The 15,963-nt window shown below is 43.1% G+C and overlaps 1 protein-coding gene across 5 annotated transcripts in view; it reads left to right on the forward strand.

The window, feature by feature from the left end:
* Positions 1 to 15,963, forward strand: part of LOC110965207 (A-kinase anchor protein 2) — a 109,299-nt gene that overhangs the window by 12,996 nt on the left and 80,340 nt on the right. For all 5 annotated transcript variants that reach the window (XM_051938335.1, XM_051938336.1, XM_051938332.1 and 2 more), the window contains exon 3: positions 14,885 to 14,965. In XM_051938335.1, coding sequence (XP_051794295.1) covers positions 14,885 to 14,965 — 81 coding nt within the window. The remainder of the gene's footprint in view (positions 1 to 14,884; positions 14,966 to 15,963) is intronic.

Genomic DNA, 15,963 nt, shown 5'->3' on the forward strand with positions numbered 1-15,963 from the left:
AATAAACCGTGCACTGCATGTCCGTTCTGCATCGAGCACATTCGACGTCTGACCGATTTCTGCACAGTAAATTAAAAAGTGAACGTGCCCAGCAGCATGACATCATCGCCTCCTACACCCATTTTCATCACATAAAACACAGTGAGTTTTTGTTGTAGCTGACTGTAACGTCTCACTCTGCTGCTGTTTGTCTTGCTGTTTGTGCCGCCTTTCATCTTCTTCCATGTCTTTTTTTTTTTTTTTTTTTTTTTTTTTTTGGAGGGGGGCAAACTCATGGGGAAGTTGGTGGAAAAACCAGTCCAGTTTTTGTGGGCAGATGTGTGAGGTTCTGAGGTGTATCTGCTTTCCAGCGTAGAGGGAAGCTCAGCTGTGAGGTGGTCTTGTACGCTTCGATGTTTCTGTGGAAGCGTTGGGCTCGATGCCGACAGGATTCAGAGGGACGGCTTCACCGGGCTTCAGAGCCTGGGACTAAATTTGGCGCCAGCGAGGAACCACAGCATACCACACACACTGGAGACGTACAGGAACACACACGCACGTTCAGACGCACAAGTGGGGGGAACAGAAGCAGCAGCAGCAGATGGAGAAACTATTTTGGCCACGTTGAAACATGGAGGCCGTACCAGGCTGCATGGAGTTAAAGCAGTCAGAGAACGGCAGCGGAAAGTTCTCACGGCTGGATGGGACAGTAATAGACCTCGAAGAAAATAAATGTTGGCCAAAACAATACAAAAGCTTTGATTAATGGATCGCATGAACTGGTTTCGGTTTGATACACGAGGCCAAGAAAAACTACAGCTACGGTTTAAAAATGCTGCAGATTATTCAACCTGACTTAAACACAGCAAAGATTGCTATTACCTCTGTAAACCTCAAAACAACCGCTATATATGAGACCAAATTAAACCATTTATCAGAGCCAGAAAGTGAAAAACTGAGGAAATCATTGGGATTTTACTTCCCAGCAATCCCTAAACTGCTCTTCTATGACATTTCGTTAAACAAACCTCAGCTTTAAATCACAATATTTCATCCAGATTCAAACGTTTGCCTCAAATGAAACATTAAATTAAGCCAGATTCTGTATAAAACTCAAAAAAATCTGCTCTTCTCACTGCAACCAGTGACCAAGAGAGAAAGCAAATTCACCTGTACTCGACTGAACTACAGGCAGTGTTTGACGACAGGAGACAACTATGGAAGCAAATTAAAAACACAAATAGAAGTGAAATATCCATAGTCGGGCCACTTGCACGTGTTGATGACAGTTTTTTTCCCCATCTTTAGTTTTGATGTCTTTATAGTGTTGTTTTGATTTCCTCTTCTTCTCGTGCTGTTTCCAAAGACGCACAGGGCTTAATATGCGTCATTTGACAGAAGCAGAAGTACTATTAGATGTTCTGCTGGATGTGCCAAAAGATTTAACATCTAGTTAAAGTCAAGTGTTGAGTGTGAGTAAATCATTTGGGCCTCTTTGTCCAAATGAGCCTCTGTCTCGTCTCAGCTGAGTGTGTATACACTACATCAGAGACAATAACAGCGCTAATAGCTTTCAACCCCAACCTGGCACTTAAATAGAGAAGGGTTACTATTACACTAATAGTACTAACAACTGTCTGAGGCGGCTAAGCGCCCTGTAAGCCTCAGACTGAGCCAAGCTCTGTAGGTCAAGTGTAAATACAGAAGCTGGACTAAGATTCCCACAGAATCTCAGAGAGAAGAGGCAGAACTGTATGAAGCTGTCTTCTGCAGGCCAAAAGAACTGAAACAGAATCAAACATGCGGCCCGTGTTTGTCTCACTTGTGCCGTTTGTCTACTTTTTTTCATTTTGCTGTCAATTTTTTTGTCCCTTTTTTGTCGTTTTGTCCAATTTTTGTCACTTTGTAACTTTTTTGTTTAATTTTTTGTTACTTTTTTGTTTCATTTCGTGTCTTTTGTTTCACTTTTTTGTTGTTTTGTGTCTCATTTTTATTCATTTGTGTCACATTTTTGTAATTTTTTTGTTTGTTTTTGATCTTTTTTTCTCAGACTTTTGTTGTTTTGATCATAAAGTAAAATCCTACATCATTCAGTTCCAGATAGCTGTGACTAAATGTTGTGTTCCTTTGTAGACACTCTGTGATCTGGAAGTTGTAATGTGGAAATGATAAACTGAGGCTGAATGTTGCTGAAATTGAACTTATTTTTCTTTATAAATTTCAGTTTGTTCATGATGTTTTGTAGAAAGATAGTTCATTACTGTAGAGGTGAACATTTTCAGAATGTACTTTTTTGCACTAAAACAAAGGAAAAGTTAGGAGTTTTGTTTTTTTTATTTCTTATTAAGCTCTGATTTTCTGTGTGGCCCCTGAACTAAAATGAGTCTGACACCCCTGATTTAAAGCTTCCTTTTTGGCTTCAACAAGGATGCAGCAGAGCGCTATCTGTCTGTCTTTCTAAATGAGCAGCAGTAAACCCCCCGTAGAGAGGCGTACAGTAGAACACTCACACAGCGTCTCTGGTCTGCAGCTGGCATGCTAATGATTCCATCTATAATTGATACGCTGAGATTTCATTGTCATCACCGTCAGTGTCTGCTCTCATCAATACTTTAGCGGATCTTAAGCCAAAAGTGAAGCTTCCTTTAAACCCAGAGCCAAGTGTTCGACCGGTCTTCTCTCTCTGTGAGTCGATTAGAGACGGAGCTGCTGATCCTGATGAACGTTTCATAATGATATACTACAGGATTCAAGTTTAAGCTTCCAGCTGCGTTTTATTCATCAAACTGGACCGGAAAGTCACAGTCAGCTGTCATTATAATGTCCATCTACCACAGTGACAGCACTATATTCTGTCATGAATAAACTATAGCGCAGTGGGAGTGGGAAATTGTAGTAAGAAATCACAGAATCCATTCACTGTGACATTTAAATCTTTTCAGAATTGGTAAAAACAGGTTTTATAATGACCTATGTCAAGTTTGAGTCGTGAAAAAGAGAAAATGTGTGGAAAAAATCTTAAAGTTTAGGGGTGATTCATGGTTGATTTCAGTTATTTGTTGTTTGTGATATTTAGAATGTCAAACAGGCAGCTTTTATTGATAAAACTTTCTCATAATTCTTGAAAATCGTTCACGTTTGCAGCTCTACAATGAACACATCCTCCAGATACATTAATAATTGAATGAATCACGTCTGTCATCTTTTCTTCTCTGCTCATTTCTCATCTTTTTTGTTCTTCAAACAAAGAATTAATTCAACTTAACATGTGTCTTCTTTAGCGTGCCACCCACAGGGAAAAGCTACAGTTTCCTGATAATCAGATTACTCAGAGCATTAGCCGTTCAGCGCTAACAAACCCACGAGACGTTCGGCTGCGTTTAATCTATCAGTTGATTAGTTAATTGGCTCATTTGTCCATCAGACATGCAAACAAAGATTCCCACAGTCTGATAGTAATTAGAGCCCGTCAGCTGCCAGCGGCGCCGGTTTCCATGGTTACTAATTGGTCTGATTAGGGAACAGTTGTGATGTCATGTTGTTAAATGCAGACCTGCAATTGGTGTATTATTACCATGTAATTATGGCAGCCGATGGTCAGGGTTCCCCGAAAAAGCTGACTCGAGTGTGTGTGCGTTTTTGGAGACGCATGTGTGTTCACCAGAAGCCTTTGCATGTGGTTTTAACGTCGGCCAATGAACGGCGAGCGCTTCATCGTTCTAATTAAACCGTTGCCCGTGTGGCCTGCCAACCGCCAGCGGCATGGCAGATACATATACAGAAGCGTGTGTGTGTGTGTGTATGTGTGTGTGTGTGTGTTTTCGTGCACTGACTTCTCTGCAGTGTGTGTGATATGTTTACATAGATGACCTCAGCCCGTCGGACTCTTCGCTTATCCCCAAAAACACACACACATAAACACACACTCTTCAATGCACACAAACCTGCAGATCGTCTGGTGCCAAGTCCTGGGGGAATTAGGAGGCGGTGTGTGAGGACTGAGATGATGGTGGTGGTGGGCTGTTGGGGAAAAAAGAGGGACAATGAAGAATTGAAAACTGCTGACAACTGGAGCAAGACAGAGACTGTTGGGAACCAGAGTTTTACATGTTTTATTAGAAAAACGACTGAATACAGGAGGTCCTCGACTTAGGGCGGAGTTCCGATCCTACGGTGTGACGTAAATTGGAGGAACACCGATGATTGGAACAATGACAAACGGTCATTAGCTCACACTGGAACACAGCTCTGTTGGAAAATGTAAACAGAGCGGTCTCATAGCGCCATGTGGCAACGTATTCATCCGTTTTGCTCGCCAGTTAGTTCAACTGAACCATTTCCAATGTAACAATGAAACGATGTAAGTTGAGGACGTTGTAAACCGATGACCTCCTGTATTATCAACAATCCTGCAAGACTACTGCACCGCTATGATTTATCGGACTCTAGATGAGGTCTGTGGAGCGATCTGCTTAAGTCAGAGTCATTCTGGAAGACATTCTGGATCCACTTAGTGAGGTTTAACACAGTGGATAAAGGTGAAGGGGGTGCTAAAGCTAGACCTTAACATGGGCTGAGATGTGTGATTTCGGTGTGTAGTGGCGGTGCGGTGGCATCATGCTGAGCTGAGCGGGGGACTGTGTTGTTTCAGTTTGGTGCAGTTTACTTCTAGACCTACACAACGGCAGCATTAGTATCTTGATTTTGAAAATATCGACTCACATTGTCAAAATGCTGAAAAGTGCTTCGGTTTCTAATAATAACTTGAGGTTACATTTTTAACACCTTGAAACTAGGGCTGGCCCGAATACTGGTTTCTGGCCTCCAAATATTCGGGCCCTATTAAAGACAAATATCTGAATATTTGTTCCGCCCGTAATGTCCAACGGGGGTGGGGGGGAGTGGGGTGGTCAGGTCTTCAGCATCTTGTCTTGTGTTTACGTAACGAAGTGAAGCGTGACGTCAGAGTCGGCAGCCACCCGGCCATTCAGGTGGTGGAAACAAACACGAATGGAGGAGCTGAGATGAGACGAACACGACGGGATGAGCCGAAGTGGGCCGAAGGCGAAGGGAAGAGACGAGCTCCGAATATTCCTATTTTTGTCTGGGGGGAGGAGGGGGTGATCACATAGACATATGTGTAAATATTTTTGTGGTCACATGACGGGATGAGCGGATGTTGGCCGAAGGCAGAGGGAAGACAGTATCGCTGAATATTTCTTCCACCTGGTAACTTCAGACCAGGGGAGCGAATATTCGGATACCAAAATAAATATCCGGATACCGCCATAGCAAACGAATATTCGGGATATTCGGGTCCAGCCCTATTTGAAACTTTTTTCTGTCACTTTAACTGTTTTTTTCCACTGCACTGGATCATTGAGGTTCAGGTCTAACTCACATATAATGTCAGTTTTTTGCTCCAGGTCAACCTCTAACCTCCTCCTATCTGCTGTGTTTTGAACCATCTTTGCTACAAATCATGATGGAAATGAAGCTGTTGCAAACTAAATGCAAATTAGCCCAAAAAATAACCTCAGTAGGAGTTTGTTTGTCCCGGTGTCAGCTCTGTGCTCGCAGTCGGACGCATTTGTGACTAAATAGCAAACATGCCTGCAGCTGTGTTCACAAGCTCTGGCTGAGATGAGCTCCAGCGCAATCTTAATCGCTCATCTTCTGTTTAATCGACATGAATTCCGGTGTATTTGCTCAGGTTGACAGGAAAGACAAAAGCGTTTGTCAGATTATGGCCTGTCATTAATAAATAATGTACTGTACTCTGCTGCAGTCGACACATCCATCCCAGTGTCTGATGAGGTCTGTTTTCCTGCTTGTAATCGCTCAATAGGCTTCCTGAATTAGTGTCATAGTGTTGTTGTTTTTAAAGGAGGTGTTGCCAGCTACCCGCTGAGCAGATTGGATCCAGGAGAGAGGGTATCGGTGGGTAGAGTGGGCCTGGTTTATGGACTAGACCAGTTTAAATGGGGGGAGGAGAGCATGCTTGGGGCAAAGTGGCTTTGTAAAAGGAAGAGGGGGTGTGGTTTGCAGGGCAGCGGGGGGTCTGGGGCACGGCAGGCCCTACATGCCGTCTAAAATTAGCAGCAGCTGTCTCAGACCTACTGGACGCTCTGCTGTGTTTGTGTGTGTGGTTTGGGTTCACATGACCGGAGCGGCTGGAATGCAGCTCGAGTGAACGCCGGAGTTTTAGAAATTATTTTAGCGACATTTGAGCTTAATTGAATAATAAACAATAGAGAGAGAGACCACAGAGAAATAGTGAAGTTTGACCTGCAGCAAAGAGCATTTTAGCAGCTACAAATATCACTCAGTCTGTTGTTTGTGCAACAGAAAGTAAGCGCACAGGTTTTTGTGTCTGTATGTGAACATCCATGGGATTTAAAGGCATGCATGTTGGGGTCTCTCCTCAGATGAACATGATGAGGATATAGTCACCACCTGCTGCCATCGCATGACAACGGCATGCGGGACTTTTCACCCATGTGCTAAGTTTGCATTTATTGACACCACCTCCAGCTAACGAGCTAACAGGTTAGCATTCTGCTCCCTCTAGATCCAACAAATTAGCACTGTCTGATTCAGTACATTCAGATATTTTCATGTTGCAGACTTTGCTCCTTCTTATTTTCATGTCATCTTTGCCATAATCGACGAATCGATTAAACCAGGAGAGTCAAACTCATCTTAGTTCAGGTTCCACATTCGGCCCAGTCTGATCTCCAGTGGAACAGACCAGTAAAACCACAGCAGAATAACCGATAAAATGCAAAACAAACAAGAAACAAAGCAACATAAACAAGAGACAAACGACAAAGGTCATGCAAAAAACAAGACAAAAAAATAACAAGACAGAATACGACAAAAACGAGACGCAAAATGACAAAAGCAAGAAACAAAAAGAACCAAAAAATAGACAAACAGGACAAAGGGGCGGCATGGGTCAGTGGGTAGAGTGGCCGTCTTGTAACTGGAAGGTTGCCGGTTCGATCCTCAGACTGTTGTGCTCATGTCGAGGCGTCCCTGAGCAAGACACCGAACCCCTAATTGCTCCTGGTGGGTCGTGGTTAGTGCCTTGCATGGCAGCTTCCATCATCAGTGTGTGAATGGGTGAATGTGACGTATCATGTAAAGCGCTTTGGGTACTTTGCAGGTATCATAAAGCGCTATATAAATACAGACCATTTACCAAACCAAGCAGGACAAAAAAAAACACAAATCAACAAAAATGCCACACAAAGGAACAAATAAAACACAAAATGACAAAAATGAGACAACATCAATACAAGTGAGACAAAAAGGAAGCACAAAACAACGAAAATGAGAAACAAAATGACAAATGACAAAGGTCAGACACGAGACCAGAAAAACACGACAAAATATTACAAAAATGACAAACTAACAAAGAACACTGTAGGATTTTACTTTATGATCAAAACAACTTGTCATGGTCTAGAAATTATTTGAAATTCATAGTTTTACTAATTTACAGCTCGTAATTAATGTCTTCTCTGTAATTTTTCACTTTGAGGACCGGATTGGATCCTCTGAAGGACCACTTTTAGGCCGCGGGCCTCATGTTGGACACCCCTGGATTAAACATTTAAATATTTGCACTCGTCTTTTTAATACTGGCTCGTGGTTTATGTTGCTGTTAAAATACGTTTCTGGTGCAGTCGGGGCAGAATAAACCCGTGACATTTGAGGTCCATTTCGGCGTCTGTCCTCTAAGCATTCAGGTTTGGTTGGAAGATGATCCTCACTGTGAGATTTCTCTGCTGGGTGTGTTGGCATGTCCAGAATGTGACCCAACTGATCTGAGGCCAGCTTCTGTTCACAAAGTCAGCATCAGCAGAAGTTTAATTCTAGCAGCGTTACATCACTCCTGACATAATCCTTAATGGCTGACACTCCTCAAAACACAGTCACAGAATTTTCATTTGTTCTGAACCGGTGGGTGATTTTTTTTTTTTTTGTTCGAGGTCTTTAAAAAATGTGGGGCGGCTCTGGTATATTTGCTTGCGAGTCGAGCTCCGTTTCTTCATCCATGTTGCCTGAAAATATGAACCTCTGCTGTGACTGCAAACATTCTAAAGATCTACTACAAGACACCACTAAAACCCCAGAGATTAGAGTTAAACAGGACTTTGAAGAGTATTAAATTCTATTTGTTCTGGACTGAACACCGCAGAAAAAGGGTGAAAGTTCACCGAGCTGTGTGTAAACTTACTGGAACTGTAAGCAGACAATGGAGGTTCTGATCGCCTCTGCTCTGCCAAAATCTTTAGCCTTGTAGGATGAGAGGTTACTAAACTCATCCCCTGTGAGGTTCAGTTGGCCTGAGAAGCCAAATAACGCAACAGCAGCGATGTGATCAAGTAGAAGTTTACAGCGGGGCTTAATCATTCTAAATATTGACCACAGTTTTCAGGATTATCTTCTGGGATGGCGTCCATGGCGGTGGGAAAAGTGATGCCCTTGGTGTAAACGGAGAGCCAAATGCTGTGAGTCAGAGTGTGGGAAGCCATGAGTGTGTCACCAAGAATGTCAGCATATTTTTCTGAGGAGGAGGCTGTGTTCTCTGGGGGGAGAATACAGTGAACACAGAAAAGCTTGGGGGCTTTTTTTCCTGTCAGTTCGACTGTACAAGGCGAAGAATTCCTTTCAACTCGTCTGTGGCAGGCTGAGTTTTTAACCCCGAGCTCGTAGACGGTGACGATCCTCCGACCTGATGAAGGACAGTTTTATATTCTGGCAGATGAAATCATCCTCAGGGAGCTGAACAGACCACAGAAAAACTACTGGAATCTACCACTGGAATAACAGATTCCTTAGTTATGTAAATCCTCGCTTAATTTCATGTATTTCAGTCATGAAAAGTTGCTTTCTCTGGTTTACACTTCTCAATTTCATGCATCTTTGGCATTTAAAACATTAAATTAGAACTCTTAAAGATGCTAGAAGACATTTCAGGAGTGATAAAAACAAGACAATGCCATGACAGAGCACTTTTACCCTGAAACTGCAGTGTAATGATGACAGCCTCAAAGCACAGATTTAGACGTCTGGAGTTTCATATGTAATAAATCTACAGAACCAATCCAGGGCATCATTGTTCTTCATAATCGGCCTCTGATTGGAGACAAATCTGGCTGAATTGCTTCAAAATTTGAGCATTCCATTGAGTGTTTTTATAGTATTTAAGCATATTAGTGGGCGAGCTGGTGTGCTCAAGCTGCAGTGAGTGGAGAGAAGCCATGTAAGGGATTATTTTAATGGAAAAAAAACTTCTAAATATGTAATTTTGATGCACAGAAATGAGTTTTTACGGTTTAAATCAACGGCCACAGCAGGGATTTTAAGCGTTACACCCCCTGTCAAAAGATTTGAGACACTTTCTCATTCAAATAAATTAGAACCGTCTCAAAACTTTTGACAGGGGGTTTATGTGTCATTTCTTTTTCCTAATTTTTGAACATGGAAAAAAGATAAGCCTTTATTAATTTGCATTTCATACACATTTCCATTCACAACACAATGATTTGGCTAATCAAGGAAATATTCTGCAGATTAGCTGATAATGAAAATAATCATTACTGATGGCCACAGAATTATTCCAAGTCTCAGGGTTGCTTATGGAGCAGCTTCTAGCTCTCAGATGTTCTATTTATTCTACAATAATGGGCCTTGATTGGAGGCACGACATTCCTATATGTTGTGTTTCTGGACTGTAATGAAAACCAAATGAAATCCAGCTCGTCTTTGATCCGAGGACATCGAGCGTCATCTGCGTCCCCGTACAGTGGAGGATTCTCCAGCATGCAGAACGTACACACCGCCCCAGCGCTGTTTCATCCTCAGAGTGTGTTAGCGTTGGCTTGTCCGTGTGTACATACCCGTGCCTGTGAGTGTATTTGCTTTTGTGTGTTTTCGTATCTGCTTTGCCCATTCCTCGACCACATGTCCTCAACAGTCCCTGACATCTGGCCGCCATGCCTCTCTGACTGTACTCCACAAACCCTGGGAACTGCTGCTGTGTGTGTGTGTGTGTGCGTGTGCGCGTGTGTGTGTGTGTGTGATGGAGAAAAAAAGAAATGACCTCAGGTTTGGTGCAAATGTTTTCTCAGCCAGTGTGCACTTTAATAATGTGTTCTACCATTTAGCCAAGCAATTTTACTCTTTTCTGCTGCTAAGTTTTGCTTTGTTTTCTGAAAAAGACAATGGCTCTCTATGTGCAAAACCGCTGCAAAGCCAAAGGCAGGTTTTATGCAATCTTCCTCGGGCCTGTTTGGTAATTTCCTGGCAGCAAACGGACATGTTTGGTGCCAGAGTTGGAGGAGAGGGGCTGCAGAGCTGTGGGTATGCTGATTAGGTGCTGCAGTGTAATTTTGCTGCACATTTTAGCACCAACTGCTCCGACTCAGACCACTTCTGAAGCGATGATAAATCTCCGTAGCTTCACTTGGCAGAGACACACACAGACCTCGATAATGACAAAGCATTCCTCTTTTTCTGTTTGCTAGTTTTCCTCTACTGATTAACATGTGTACCAAAATGCATTTTAGCTGTGGCTGAGGAGGGCTCTTATGTAATACAATCCACACGAGTGCAATGCAGCGACCCTCGGTTCAATGAAATTTCAATACTGAAGTTGTGTTTGTTGAGTGAGCAGCCCACAGCGATGTCCTTCACTTCTATGTGCAGTTCATTAAACAGCAGCAAGAATACGATGCACAGCTCAGTTATAGTCTCTTTAAATCAATTCATGGACCAAATTGTTAATGTAAAAGCAGACCTGATCCATAATTACACGTAAAGCTGTGGATGTTAAAGCTCTGGACACAGCTTACGCCCACAAATCTCCTAAATGCTGCTGCACTTTGATCATTTTTCTTTCTCATATAGTAACTGTGATTTAATTTGCTTTACTTCAGTGTTCACCGTAGAACAGATTTAAAACGTGACGCAGCTTTACCACATGAGACACCGTCAAAAACATGATTGTCACACAAAAAGAAGAGAACATCGCTGTGGGCTGCTCACACAATCAAACCACTGAGGGTTGACTGACCTGCAGGTCGCTGCATTACACCTCTGTGGATGGTGTTACATAAGAATCCTCCTCAGTCACAAACACAATGCAGTTTGATACGCGTTAATCAGTAGAGAGAAAATAATGTGTAAAACCAGCAACATTTAAACGGTTTGAACCTTAGCTCAGATAAGTTGCATAATGTAGATTGTAAATTAGGGCTTCCCCGAATAGTGGTAGTCGGGCCCTATTAAAGACGAATATCCGAATATTCGTTCCGCCCGTAACATCCAACGGGGGGGGGCAGAGGTCTTCGGCATCTTGTCTTGTGTTTATGCTACGAAGTGAAGCGTGACGTCAGAGTCGGCAGCCACCCGGCCATTCAGGTGGTGTTTACAAACACGAATGGATGAGCTGAGATGAGTCGAAGTGGGCCGAAGGTGAAGGGAAGAGACAAGCTCCAAATATTCCTGTTTTCGTCTGGGGGGAGGAGGGGGTGATCACATAGACATATGTGTATATGTTTATGTGATCACACGAATGGATGAGCCGATGTGGGCCGAAAGTAGAGGGAAGACAGTAAAGCTGAATATTCGTTCCACCCGGTAACAACCGACCACGGGGGGGCCGGGGGTGAATATTCGAATACCAAAATTAATATCTGGATACCGCCGTAGCGAATGAATATTCGGGATATTCGGGTCCAGCCCTATTGTAAATTGCGTTGATTGATTATTATTCCGCTCTGCTGGGCTGGACAGTGGTTTAGTGGTTAGCATTGTCGTCTTGCAGCTGGAAGATCCCAGGTTTGCGATCTTTCTGAGTTTGCATGTTCTCCCTGTGCACCTGTGGCTTTTCTCCAGGTTCTCCGGCTTCCTCCCACAGTCCAGAAACATGCTGAGGTTAAATGGTGATTCTAAACTGTCTGTAGGTGTGAATGTGAGTGTGATTGTTTGTCTCTATGTGTAGCCCTGTGATAGACTGTTACCTGTCCAGGTGTCCCCTGCCTTCACCCTCAGGCCCCGTCCACACGAAGACGAAACGCTGAACAGTTTCAAAAACGATCGCCATAAAGACGAAGGCGTCTCAGAAAATCTGTGCGTCTACACGAATGCACTCGATACGCATGGAAACGCTGTAAAACACATGCCAGACCTCTAGGGGCGCTGCAACGATATGACGGAAACACGCGCAAACAGAAGAAAAAAACTGTGGGCATGCGCACTTGCGGCAAAAGTTGTAAACAGAGAGCTTCATCAGCACATTGTTGTCGTGGCTGCGTGTGGCGCATGCGTGTCAATGAAGATACGAAACTATGACGCAAGCGTTTCTGAAAAACAGCGGATCGCCCGTACACACGGAACTGCGTAAACAGCGTTTCAAAATCTTTCCACTCTGGAACCCGTTTTCAAAAATGATCGTTTACAGACCCCCAAAACGCCGTCTTCGTGTGGATGATACGCAGATTCGGCAAGAAACTTATGCGTTTAGACCCCGTTTCGTCCTCGTGTGGACGGGGCTTCAGTCAGCTGGAATAGACTCCAGCCCCCCATGACCTTAATGAGGATTAAATGGTATATAGATAATGGATGGATTCAGCTCTACTCTAAAACTCTGCATATGCATCTGGTTCAAATACCTTTGTGCATGAATACTTTTGTTCCCTCTGGATATTGTTCTTTACGGACATGAATGCATTCAAGACTTAAGATTCAGGAGTTTTTATTTGTCACTGAGTGCAGGGAAATGAGTGGTTGTTCCCTGCCTGTAGCAATATAAAAACAAAAGGAAAAATAGAAAAAGTCATAAAGAAAGAGATAGAAACTGTAAAGCTAAAGAGACTCTGTTGAAATATGCTTCATATTGTCTCCCTTTGTCAACCTCTCCTGTCCTGCCTTTAAAAGTGGAGAGACTGAGCTGAGATTTCATTTGTCCATCTTGTGTACAGCTCCACCTAGTTTGGAGCAGCGCCTGTGGTCACCAGAACTGCAAAAAATGTGCCGGTGGCAAACATTTGTGTTGGCCGCTGCAGAGTTTGTGCCCACGCCTTGGAGCTGTTTTGGGAAAATACAGAAAAATCTGTTTTTTACATATATCATGTATCAGAAGCTGTGTCTTTCTACAACAAGACATCGTTTATCATGGTTTATAGATGATCAGTGCTGCTGTTTCTGTGGTGAGGATGCAACAACAAGTCCATCCATCATCTGTACATCAGGACATCGTGGACAGGTCACCAGTCTATCACAGTTCTACACATAGAGACAAACAATCACACTCATTCATACCTACAGACAATTTAGAGTCATCAGTAAACCTCAGCATGTTGGACTGTGGGAAGTGGAGAACGTGGAGAAAAGCCACACATGTACAGACAGAACATGCAAACTCCATGCAGAAAAGATCCCGTAAACCACCGAGCCTCTAGCAGCCCACAACAGCAAGTCTTCCATCCTAAATCTGTAATTCAAGTCAGTATATTTAACCAGAATTGTTGTGACTGGGTGTCTTTCACCTGTTTCACCAACTATTTAAATCCTGTTCTATTTTCATTCTACATCATTGTGTTCATCGGTTCTCCTCTTTGTTCTTCATCACTCTTCACTTGCTTTGTGTGAGAAATGGTCCAAGGTTTGTTCTCTTTTTGGGGTTTTCCCTGATAGCTATATTTAGTCAACAGGAAACATCCCAGAAATCCTCTTTCTCCTCCCACAGAAAGCCAGTGAGGGAGAGATGAAGCCACATCCACAGCATCTCATGGCCTTCGGGCCCAAACAGGCCTGTTCTGGGATGAGTTGTTTATATTTTCCTGCATTCCTGTCAAAGTAAATCCAAAGACGGTGACTCTGCAGCGCCTCAGTCTGTTTAGCCGTTTGCTTTTTTCAGTCTCAAACCTCCCACATGCAGCCGCGGCGTCCTCCATCCGTCAGCCTCATTCATCTCCATGCAGAGTTGAGGATTGTTCTCTTTACCTCAAGTTCAACCTCGGCGCCATTATGGGGCTTCAGGGCCTAATCCCTGCTCTTTATATTGCCTGGGAGCCCTAAACCCCCTCAGCCCTCGATAAGCTCTGACCCCTCTAATACGTCCCTTCCTTCCTGTGTCGACCCACAGCTCATTTTTCTGCCTGCATCTCCAGAATGACAGTTTATTGGTGCATACTGCAGTGAAATGGCCGTTCTAATATATCATTTCAGAAATATACACATAAATTATAGAGATTTTCCTCTTTTATTGCCCTTCTGCATTGAAATATGGTCAATTTAGTTGGCTTTTTTTGACAAGAAGTTGCAAAATAAAGACTCTTTCATTTCAAAATGAGAACAGATTTCCACAAAATTCTGTCACTTAATTGAAAATATAAAAACCGTACAGCATTGAGACTGTGTGGAAAGGTCTAAATGAGTTCAGAACATGAACAATATTCAAGTTAGTACTTTTATAATAGATGCAAATATTCTATAAAAGGAATCCAAGCTTCGCTGTAGCATCCTGGACGTCATCCAACAGTACAGTAGATTAAACAAAGCTGTCTGAGTTTAAATGGAAACTATATTACATTAGAGCCTCTGATCACTTTCAAATTGAATGCATGTAAACCTTAATTGCCCTGCAGGGATTTTATCTTGAGCATCAACATTCAAACATAAACGCAATCAATCCAGCAGCATGCATTAATGCTTCATTACGTTCAGGCTCCTTTCTCATCTGCAGTGTTCTTTCTCTTCACTGGCCTCCTTAAAATGAACCTAATAAACCATCAATACTGTCTACCCAGAACAATAAAACCTCACTTTTCAAATGGCTGTGGCTCTGAGGGGATTATTAATTTTCATCTCTCTTGTTTTATTTTTTCAGGAGAAGCGAAAACGACAAACTGAAATTGAAGACAAAAGAAGCCAGCTCGATGATCTGGTGCTACAGCTGCAACATGTCAAGGTTGGTTGGTTATTTTAAGTGTGTGTCGGTCCAACTTCTGCAGGAAGCCACAGAATTAAAGCTGCTGTCCGGAGTTTCCGTTTGTTTTCAATTTATGTATCATTTTTTAACAAAGCTTAAATGTGTTAGTCTAGTTCGATACTATAATATAAAGTTAGTATAACGCGATATGAAAATTTATTCCTGAGCTCCGCCTTCCTCTCATAGACCCCCATGTTATTCCAAAAAGCGCCGGTCGCTGCCGACCAATCAAGTTTGAGCTTCAGCTTTGTCATGCTGTCAATCAACGATTACGCGCACAGCAAGCAAGCCCATGCAGAGGTGGGCGAGCTACGCACTACGCAACCGCGCGCACATTTGTTTTGCTTGTGGAGGAGAGAGCATCAGGGATCAGCAACTTCCAGAAAAGTTACCGATCCCACGGCTTGTCAGGCCAAGAGACTGCAGGACGTTTTTTGGCTCGGGGTGCTCGCGTCGCTCCCCGACCACGGCCTCCATAGCCCGCCTGACGGCTTCGTTTAGATGCCCGACCTCTGGAGGAAGATGTTGGGGCGTCTGGGACATACTCTTCGTCAGAGGAGTCATGCAATTCTGAACTCTAGATAGAAATAAATAAATAATCTAACACATATACACGCGTAAATGCACTAAGTCTGATAAACAACGTCATCCAGAGGGATACACGAGTGTAATCACATATTGAAACTTTACTCGTTCGTCCTAGCAGATTCATGTTATTTTGGTATTAGGACAAGTTAGACTCAATACAGCATTCTAACGTAATTCCTTTATTATTTACTAAATGTACTAAATGTAGAAGAGGGGAAAACAGCAAAACAGGCGAGATGCTGCAGCACTCCGGGCACTTCTCTCATGTACTGCGCGTGCACAAATAAAGGGGCAAAATCAGAGGGAGGGACCAACAGCGTTTTGGGAGACGCTGCGATTCAAACTCCGGACAGCAGCTTTAAGGGGGTCAGTTTATAATTGAAGGATTT

Source organism: Acanthochromis polyacanthus, chromosome 18 (assembly GCF_021347895.1).
Source record: "Acanthochromis polyacanthus isolate Apoly-LR-REF ecotype Palm Island chromosome 18, KAUST_Apoly_ChrSc, whole genome shotgun sequence".
Taxonomy (NCBI): domain Eukaryota; kingdom Metazoa; phylum Chordata; class Actinopteri; family Pomacentridae; genus Acanthochromis; species Acanthochromis polyacanthus.